Source organism: Mesitornis unicolor, unplaced genomic scaffold (genome assembly GCF_000695765.1).
Source record: "Mesitornis unicolor isolate BGI_N332 unplaced genomic scaffold, ASM69576v1 scaffold49056, whole genome shotgun sequence".
Classification (NCBI taxonomy): Eukaryota; Metazoa; Chordata; class Aves; order Mesitornithiformes; family Mesitornithidae; genus Mesitornis; species Mesitornis unicolor.
Window position 1 is genome coordinate 32,312 of NW_010191260.1, and position 11,060 is coordinate 43,371.

Here is an 11,060-nt window from a genome sequence, read left to right on the forward strand (position 1 = left end):
AACTCTCTTCAACAGTCACATTTTAGACAAAAGGAGGAGGACGATGAGTTTGGGAATGAGATTAACAATGGAGACCTGAAACACTTGTTACCAAAAAAAGTCACATTCACAAAATGCCACATCATTTGTCCTGAAGAATTAATTCTTTTAAAGTCTACGCACAACAAGCAGTAGAATAAAGTACCCCAAACCTATCTTGCTCTTCACAAATTCTTTAAGAATTTTAACTAAGCAGGATTAAAAGTGAAGTACTTCCTCCTGACATTGCCCCAAGCGTACTTGATAGCAACAGATCTTTGCTAGTGATTTCACAAAGTAATGTCCACTATAAAAATATTTGAAACTTCTGATCCATAGCCTGTAGAAAAATACTGACTACTAATTCACTGCAAGCCAATGGCATTGCAATATGGGGCAGAAGAAAACAAATTCCTAATGCATCCTTTAAAAAAATAATTATTCAAATCCCATTCTCCACTCAGAACTTCAGAATTACATCCATACAAACCTTTGGGACCCTACCGAAGGTGAAAACAGGTAGCTTGTTTCAATAAGGTCAAGCTCTAGTAGTATTTCAGACCGGTTTTAGATGGTTAATTGGTTGCTTTCTTATCACTAATGAGGCATTTTTATTAAAGCGATACAAGTTCTGGCAGCTGAAATGACATATATAAATATTACTCAGAGAAGTAACTCTTTTTCTTCCATGGCTTCTTTGCTATAACCAGTTTTATTTTTTGAAAGATCCTTTGGACATTCAGTCCATGAAAAATTAAAAAATTCTCATATGAACCGTTGATTTTCCACATATGGATAACATTGCTATAGTGGTTATGAACAGACTTCTCAGAATCATGACCTTGTAGAGCAGCCCCTGCCATCTGTTGCTAATCCAACCTACTGAACAAGATTATCAAGGATGGGATCCCTTTATTTCCACAATTCAGAGCAGACATAACTAGATGGCAGGTGGAAGGGCGTATCTGATGAGGAAGAATGCATCAGTTCTAGCTTTGGCCAGAATAATGGAAAAAGTTGCCTTTTTTGCTGCCCGGTCTTTCCCCTCTTCTCTGTGCCCCTACTGGAACACAGAAGTAAAGGGGCTATTTCAGAGCCACCTGGCTGTGCCTTCAGGTTAATGCTGAGGACCTCTAGCAACTCTGTCACAGAGGGGCTACCAGGGTACCAGATCACCCAGTTCACATATTAGAAAAAGAGAGGGGAAATAAACACAGTAACGTTCACCCACCCTCTCTGAAGACAGTCATCAACACACTGGATAAGCCATGGGGTAGGCAATGGAGCCAATCTTTCAACATTATACTTTGCCACTCCAGCTGTCCCCAACTCCACATCTCCTCTAGCCTGCTGCTGAGCGCTGCATCTCCAAGTCTACCTGGTACCATCAGCCTCTCCTCATCCCACAAACCCCTCAATGTTTATCATATTCTCAGGCTGCTGCTCTTTGCTGTACCCTCAAGTCCTGCACTCCTCTTTGCGTAGGTTGTTCACACAAATATCACACAACCTTTAGCCTGGCTTGCTGGCTAACTGAGACACACTATATGCTGTGGCCAGTTTAAAACAGCCATGGCCAGCCTGGCTGCCCAATACACACGTTAAATGGCCAGATGGCCACTAACTGTCACCTGCCAGTCATAGTGGATTATGGCTGACTTTCATTGCCTTGCTTTAAGTCATTGACTTTCCCACAGTTTGCACAACAAATGCCCCTACTGCTACAGCAAGTTTAAATGAAACCAGTCTACAGGTTTCTGATTGTAAGCATAATATTCTAATCCTTGTTTCCTTTGAAAACTGGAAGAAAATAAGCTGAATTTGCAGTCTCTAACATTACACATTGACATTGTACTAGCCTTCAAACAGCAAAGTGAAATTTGGAAAACTATTTCTGCAATAAGTTCAGAATACAACCCTAAGCTATCTAAATAAGCTGCAGTTTAAGAAGAGCATCAAGTTGATCTTTCATATGGAAAATCTCATCTTCTACCAGAGCCTATCTTATTTTTCATGAAAATGTGCAGTAAATTCTTCTGTTATTGAGGAAAAAATTACAACCTCTAATACAGAGTTAATATTAAACGCTTATACAACTTAAAATGCCTTATTTCCATGTGCAGTGCTGAAGTAATTAAATCTGTATTACACCCCTGTAGATGAAGTATTTTACTAAGGACAGCTACTGAGGCACTGGTGGAAAGCTAGAAGAGATAAGCACTATTTAACTGGCCTAACAGTATGGAACTTCATGCATTTTGTAAGTGATACTAAGTGCTGCTAGTTCTTCATTTGCCCTGGTCAGAACTGACACAATAGAGTATCAGTTCAATTTAACTCCGGAAGTCCAAATAACAAATTACTACAACTTGATCAATGATTTGGTATCGCTGTAAAAAATACAACCAATTACTCCTTTTTTAATGCTAAAATAATTTTCTTTTATGGCTTTTTTTTCTAAGAAATTGTTTTAATGGAAAACCATTGGTATTTCTAAAGTGTAACCAGAAACATACAGCATTATGACTCCTTGACCATCTATAATTTGCAATAATAAAATCCCTCTGCTTGACTCTCTTATTCTGCCTCCAAAACAGAAACTAGACATCACTCCAAAAATATAAACGTTACACCAAACAGAAGCAAATACAAAAAAAACACACAAAGCCCATTGTCAAGTGCTGACGTGTCATATTCTCACTATTTCAGACTGCATAAAATACAATACAAATACAGTTGATCTTAATTAAAATAGGTTTGGATAACTTTTGTTTTACATAAATGCTCTTTGTGTCTATCTAAAACAGTTGAAACAAACACAGACTCAAAACTGTCTTTGGGTCTGAAGTTAAATTAACTTTTTATGGGTGGTGAAGTGGCAATAGAAAGGAAAATATTTTTTAAACAAATAAAAATTTAACACTAATTTAACACTTTCACATGCTCTATGCTTTTATGGAACCTACAGGCAATATTCTTTAAATGTTTTAAAGTAATTTCAGAGGTTAATTCTACTTGTCAAGATGAGCTTTTTCTCCCAGAAAACTGACATATATTTAAAATCTTTTATTATATGAAATAATTAGTTTCAGAGGCAGGAACTACATTCTGTTACATTCCAGGACTGGTGATCTATTCCTCAAACTACTCCTTGTCCCAGGGATTTCCCAAGACAACTGTCCACTAGAAAATGCTGACCTGGCAGAATGTGAACTTTTTATGAGGAAGCACCAATTTAAACAACCTTCAGAGCAAATCAGACTGTTTTCTTGCCAGGTGACCAGCTTTCTTGGGCATTAAAACTGTAGAGATACCAGAGAGCCCATCTGCCTTGCCAGCAGGGAACTGGGCACAGTGGCAGGGCACCACAGCTACCAGGACCCAGGTCCTTTCAGTGAGGAAGCCAGAAGCATGCACACATTTTGGTTAGACTCGATGATCTTAAAGGTCTTTTCCAACCAAATGACTCTATGACCCTATGATTACTTCTCACAGAACGGACGAGCTTGTTTCAGTCAAAAACTGCAAGGCAACAGGAAATTTGCTGTATCTGCCAACCCAAGGGGCACAACGGGTGTTCCAGGTGGCACAGAGAAGATGGACACTGCTCTGTGTCCTCAGTGCTGCTCTACCCCTTGATAATCTAAGGAGTGGGAGATTGTTTCCTGACTGCAAGCCAGGGAAACAGGGGAAGAAGTAGCAGGGACTGGGTATGAACAGGTAAGATAAAGGGGAGAGCAGATATCTCTGCAATCCTCAGTGCACAGTATCCCATTGCAAAAGGGGAGACAAGTCCAATTTGTACATTACTCTACAAACAGCCAGAAGTGTGAAAGACGCTTTCAAAAGGACATCTTTCACACCTATTGCTCAATATATTCAACACAGTACTGCTGTTTTTTCCCTAAATTCAAGTGGCAGAGGTCTATAGAGAACGCTCTGCTGATAGAGTGGTCGGTAGAGAGACAGGTCAAGTGACCATAAAAACATCAAAGTTAAACTTTCTTTTTAAACTGCTATTGTTTGATTTTTGAAGTAGAATCAGCAAATTATTAAAAAAAAACAACTTTGGTGCTTTAAAATGTAATCTAAATCATTTTAAGAAAACAAAAAAGCATAAACTTTAGAAAATATCTGTTCACTGAATAAAACAGTTTTTTGTAGTAAAGTTACTGTACTCATTGTACGTAAGACTACCGGGAAGTATGAGGAAACCTTAATTCTGTCTCCATGTAGGTATGAAAGGATCCGCACTTAGGATCAGCTGTATTTCTATGCTTTCAAGTGTTTGACTTGGTAAACTGCTCTCCTATTTTAATATAGCAATTAAAGGTACAATAAGCAGCTGCTGAGGGAACAGAGGTTGTTTAGCCTGGAGAAAAGGAGGCTGAGGGAAGACCTTATCACTCTCTAAAACTACCTGAAAGGAGGTTGTAGCAAGGTGTTGGTCTCTTCTCCCAAGTAATAAGCAATATGACAAGAGGAAATAGCCTCAAGTTGCACCAGGGGAGGTTTAGATTGCAATTAGGAACAACTTCTTCACCAAAAGGGTTGTCAAGCATTGGAACAGGCTGCCCAGGGAAGTGGTTGAGTCACCATCCTTGGAGGTATTTAGAAGACGAGTAGATGTGGCACCTAGGGACATGGTTTAGTGGTGGACTTGGCAGTTTCAGGTTTATGGTTGGACTCAATGATCTCAAGGGTCTTTTCCAACCTAAACAATTCTATAATTCTGTGATTCTATAACAAAAAGAGTTTATAAATAGGCCCAACAACATACACAATATAGTTCAGGATAAATTAGCAAAAGGAGTGGTTATCTAATAGCTTTTCCAAAAAATTTAAGAGTCAAGTATAAGAAAAGCATTTTAACAGCTACTGTTGGAGAGTGACACTTAGGAGTGGAATGCTGTATTTGTGGATTTTATTATATTTTAAAATTATTATCCCTTTACATTGTGTTTTATCCACCATTTTAGCAGGGCTTCACACAGGAGCCATGGTCACTTTTTAGCAATCTCTCAATTTTTAGGTTTAAAAGATTCCTATATCCTACAAGCATATTCTCAATATGTGGAAAATAATGGTTTAAACATCTTTTTTTTCTGACAGAACATCTCTCCTATAAAGTATTTATTCAACATGAAGAAATTTTTTTAAAAGCTTAGCACATTTCATAGCAAAAATTCATATCAGGCTCACAGTAGCATCTCCATATCAGAAATTTTTGTTACCTCTGTCATCTCCAGCAGACCCTGGCTAATAATTGCTGGCTCAACTGCCAGCCTTGCAGTCATAAGTTTCCAGACAGGGACAGATGATGGATGAAGACATGCCACTAACATTCAAGTGTTAGGTGACGGATGGTACCAAAGATGAAGCAGCAGTTAACTCAGAGGGAAGCAAGACAGACACATGGTGTGACAAACAGAGGTGATGGTGACCTGTCAAGAGGAGTTAGTAATCTGAATTCACTGCATCCATGTAGTTAAGAATGAGAAACCACCAGAATATCCCAAAAGTGTAGCAATAAGTATATTTAGAGCTTTCTTCCCCCTCTAAGGATTGTTAGCAGCTTTAACGGTTTAACTACAATGCCAGTTATGCATCACACACTGTTAATAAACCAAAGCTAAGCTTCTACATAGTAGTATATAAGATTAATGTATAGAATGTAGCTGGCTTATTCTCTCATAAAAATGTTTATGTATTGTACGACTCTGAAAAACAAAGGACCTCTTAAGCTCAATAATTTGTAAACAACAAAAATTGTACTGATCACTGACATGAAGAATCACTATCAAGAAACACAGTGTAACCTACTCCACAAAAGAAAAGCTTATCTCAGACTTTGAGCTTTCTGTAGTAGGACACTGGTACCAGTTACAGTAAAGAGTCTTATTTGTATGGGATAGTTTTAGTTTTCAGCACTGCTTAGAGTGGATATAATTTACTGAAGTCTTGAATGCCCTCACTTTTAAGTTATTTAACATAGCATCAAACAAACAGCACTGCCTATACTAAGTTTTAGAAAAACAGTTCAAAAAATACTTCACAGTTGCTTTATAATCACTGTTACGATGAAAGTCAGTTTTAAACAGTCCAGAAAATGACAACAATAAAGTGTACTTTCTCTAGTGTCTATTTAACCCCATCACCTTTTGTTGTTTGTAGAACTCCTATTTCTTGTGTAGGTGATTATCATTATAGGAAAAGGGGCTTAAGACCTTGGTCATGCATTAACGTTACAGTAATTACATTCATGTCCTATTTCTAACTTTATCTCTCCTTCTCCTCCTTTACCCTCACAAAAATCTATGAGCTACTTGGTTTTGCTTAAAATCTCGTGGGAACGGAGGAGCGGAGGAACAGAGTAAGAGCTAAACCAGCTTATAACAGTTAATAGTATTAGACAAGCATATTAATTCATGCTAGAACATAAAAATTAAAACATACTGCTGGTTGCACATTTGTTTTACTTACCAGATTTGTAATCTAATTTTCTTTCCTCTTAGCTCTACTGTTTTGATTTTAAAATCAACACCTATAAATGAAATACAGTAAACAGAAAAGGAGGAATAAGAAGCAAAAGTAACGAGTGTGTAATTATATTTTTTGATTATTTTCTTTTTTAATATCAACTTGTAACAGTCTGAACAAGCAGAAGGGTTTGCACTACTATGGGTCACCTCAGGAACACCATGGGGGTTTGACAACCGCTACACAGTCTGTGAGCCATCCAATTTGGCAGCATCACAACAGAAACCTTCCACTTTGTGCAACTCTTCCAGCCGCAGGTAAAACCCAACATAGCAGCAAAACAACAGGCACACTTTGTTTCTCCCTTATTCTCACTGACTGTCAAGGACAAGCCTCCTCTGCTTCCAACTGGCACAGATGCCCTGAGGGCATGGAGCGAAACCAACCTCTCCACAGCAGTTTTGGGTCTGTGAAGTAGGAACAGTGCACATCTGATTTCCAGGCTGGATGCTTAGCATCTGTAAAGCCCTTTAATACAAGTTCTGGAATTGTTTTTGGAGAAGTTTGTCAGCACTGTCACTCTTAATTCCTGCAAATTTATTAACAAACTGCTTCGACTTAGGGAGGTTATTTGACTTTTAAAATTTATTTTATACCTGAATGGTACCTTTATGCATCGAACTCCAGTCACACTTTGAATGCATGATAAATATCGAAGATAGGACCATGAAGACCTTGTTATATACAGAAATATGTTACTTCTATTAAAAAACCATAATAATGCTAGCAATCAACATGTAAGACATACTATGGTCACACAATACCTAAACACAGAAGATTACCACCTCAGCTACAAGAATATTTCAGGGTATAAGTATCCGAGAATATCATAGCATTTGTAGATTATGTTCATTTTAGTATATATTTGTATGAACACTTTTGCTTCAGTTCTTCCTTCTGAACACCACCGCTCCTAACAGTGCTAAATCAAAAAGGTGGAAATAACAAGACAAGAAAACATGGTCCAGACTGGTACACTTAAACACACACAGAAGTGCAGAAGCATACTGTGTTGGAAACACTTGCTATTTGATATACAGCTGTATAGGATAGGGATGAAAGCAAAGAGGAAAAAAATATTGTTATGTTCTCTAACAAAAACTACACATTTTCCTAATGCCTACCCTTGGTAAAAGCCGAGTGTCCTTGCTGATATTGTTAGAGACTGAACTGTAACTTTGACAGAAAGGACTGAACACGGCCCTATGCACACCTTTTCAAAACTCCTGAAAATTCAGGTGGGGGGAGGGGGGAAAAGGTGCATTTTACATCCTGAAAAACAGTTATACATTGTTGATTTGGCAGTTATTCTATGTGCTTTTAAAGACAGTTATGTCTGTAAAGTTGATGGTATGAGACAATAAAATGGACTAAGCTTAAAAAGAAATAGATATACTTTACTTACTGAAATGTAAAGGATACATTCAATTCTATTTTTAGTTTGCAAAGTAAGTTGCCACTGTCCAGCTAGACTAAATAAATGGGAGGATCACTGATCTTCATTCTCCTAAACAAAAATCCCTTCAAACAGTTTGCACAATACATAGTGATAAAAGTATCCGTCATCACCACAACATTTGTAGAATTCTATCAAATCTACTATGCAAAATAAGAATTCTTGTACTTCTTTTCTAGTAACAATAATCTTTTTAAAGAAACACACATCCATTTCTACTGTTACAACCCTTTTCTCCATATAAATGCATTTAAACTACAAAATGCAATTGTGTTAATTGTCACAGCTTTGTCTACAAAAAGACAGCAATTTTACTTACTAAGGAGATAATAAATATTAACTGAAATTGCTCCAAACCTCTCTCTTCCTCAAGGAAGTCTGCATATAATTGCCCACATCTCTCAACCCCAATTTCCAATCCTGCCATTATCTGATACACAACACACTATATGATTTGTCACTCATCTGAGAACTTAGATTAGGAAAAAAACCAAAAAAACAAACATGCTTTTCTCTTGCACAGAAACATAAATAGAAAAAAGTATCTATGATGCTCATACAGGTGGGTATACTTCTCTTAGGTTAACAATTATACTGGTACAGAAATTTGACGTGAGCAGAGAGAATTCAGCTCTGCTGTGCAAAGAAAAAAATCCTGTTGTCACACAAAAAAAGAAGTCTAAATCATCTCTGATGCAAAATTGTGTATTAAGAACCATCACAGGAATTTCATGAAGGTTTCACCAAATCCATCAGCAAAATATTTCTATTTTCACATAAGTGGTTTATAGACCGCCGTCTCACAGAAACCAGGGAACAAAACGGGTTTGTTCTGGTTTTTTAAAAGGAAAAATAAATCATGAACTTTGGAGAGAAAAATCCAGCTGTTCTAATAAAAGTAAATTTTCAGCTCGTGACTTCCTGGGACTAGTAGGCACAACATATGAACGAAAGGAAGTAGAAAAAAGCCTACCTATTAAAGAGATGGCTTCAAAATAAATAATGTCAACAGCAATGTTACTTCATAGGCAGATCTTTCTATTAATCATCATAACATGAAACACTTCCCTTCTGCTGAATTTTGCAAGGAACAATGCAAATGTGTAACGGTTTTGGGAAAGCACCTTCTTCTGCACAACTGTTTGAATCATTTAACACTTAAGTTGGATAGCTTGCCAGAACTAAGCAAAGGTTCTCCACCACTCTTCATAATTAGCAATGCTCTGCAAGCACCAACACAACACCAAAAGCTTAATGTCTGCCAATACTGAAGGAAAAAATCTGGCAATCTTCCTTTTGCACATGAAGAAACAAATTCCTAAGCCTGTCAGGCTCCATTACTGTGTTTTACCATAGACCTGCCAAAGGTCATGCTTTGAGTTCACAGACAAATTAGTAATGTAAATAAACCAACACCACAGTCATTCATTTTTCACTTCAATTTCAAATCCTGAGTTAAGAAAAAAGTTCAATGAAACAAATTATTTTGCTTGATTAACATCAAAGAAAATACCTAAAAGAAAAGTTTTCCTCTCCATACAATTACTCCAGCTATTAAAATCAAGAGGAAAAACTGTTAATATTCTTTGAAAGTCAATCAGGAAACTAACACTTTCCACTGTTACAGATAACAAATACTTATCAGCCACACATGGCACTGAGAGTTAGACAACTGCACATTCTCATTCACAAATTCTAAGCCAGTCTGGTACATTCTTTATATCTGCAGTTGTAGAACAGAAGATTTGGACCAACTGCTGCAAGCTCCCATTCTTCAGCAAAAACTGCTAACAGCTCTTTTAAGCATCTCTATTCAGCAGAGGATAGAAAAAGTATTAAGTCTGCTCTTAGAAAATGGCATGTTTTTTTAAAGAAGTGCTTTGCAATACTTACAGTGCTGACTCAGCAATATTTGAGAAATTCTTTTAAATTGTCGTTTCAACAATCTCTTAATTTACAGTTGCTCTAAGCAAGACATGCCTTTCTCAGTCTTGTTAAACCCAATTCTAAGACCTGATAAGTACAGGCACATTGTCAGAATTTTTTTCGAATTTCATGCTGTTTGTGACAATACTGGGAGTCCCCACAGTTTCTACTCCCTTAAGGCAGATCCCAAACCACAACTAACACCCAAGTTTAAAACTTGTGCGACTGTTCTGCGTTCAAGCTTGCCAGAGGCTACTCCAGATCTGAAGCCACAGAGTTGCACCAACAGTGGTGTGCCAGAAGGTATGCACTGACAGAGAGAACTTGCTAGCCCTGGTGTGGCACTCTGCTAGCTACAGCTACACCAACAACTTCCCCACCATCCCCTGCCAGTTATGGGGGTATCTCCTAAAATGATGTCAACACCAGCTCACACGAACAAGCCACTTAAGCACCTTCTGTCCTTCATCATGCAAATACAACCGAGGTCATGATTTTATATATAGCTCAACAAAATAGAGGGATCAATAATTACTGCTGGCAACTGCACTAAATCTGAACAACACACCTTATAAAAAGAAATTATTTTAAAAGACTCTCTTCAGCTGCTACAACACTGGCAAATTATCGCTGGTTTGCATGTTACCTAGTCTTTATTTTAAATGGTTGCTGGCTAATTTATTGTAAATATATAACCAAATGCGCACACACATCAGTGGAGTCAACGAGTGAATGTGCTTATGATCACACTGAAGCACATCCTCTGCCAGGTCACAGTGATGCAAAGGGAACCCAAAAGGCTTACCACAAACTCCCCTCCCATTAAAAAGTCAGCCTCCACTCCATACAACAGGCTTGTATGGACCACAGGCAATCAATCCATTCAGCTTTTCTGAAATTATTACACTCACACCATGCGTAAATCCGGACCACCATCTCCCTTTTTATGAATTTAAGGTGCATGTTTTGGATGTCAGGTTTTGACTCCCATTTTTCTCCAGAAAGGCCTTTATCAGGAACCCAAACACCCACCTCATACAGATATAAAAACTAATGAAAAAGGCACAAAAATACAGATCTGTTCTGTTCTAAGTGGTGTTCCCCAGGGCTCAGTGCTGGG

General features: G+C 37.7%; 1 protein-coding gene across 1 annotated transcript in view; it reads right to left on the minus strand.

Annotated features, from left to right (window-relative positions):
- The window catches only part of RAB12 (RAB12, member RAS oncogene family), a gene marked incomplete at its 5' end in the record, with an annotated part of 11,204 nt that extends 4,644 nt beyond the window's left edge, over window positions 1-6,560 (minus strand). The window contains one exon of the mRNA XM_010186683.1: window positions 6,502-6,560. Coding sequence (XP_010184985.1) covers window positions 6,502-6,560 — 59 coding nt within the window. The remainder of the gene's footprint in view (window positions 1-6,501) is intronic.
- Between the last annotated feature and the right edge of the window lie 4,500 nt (window positions 6,561-11,060).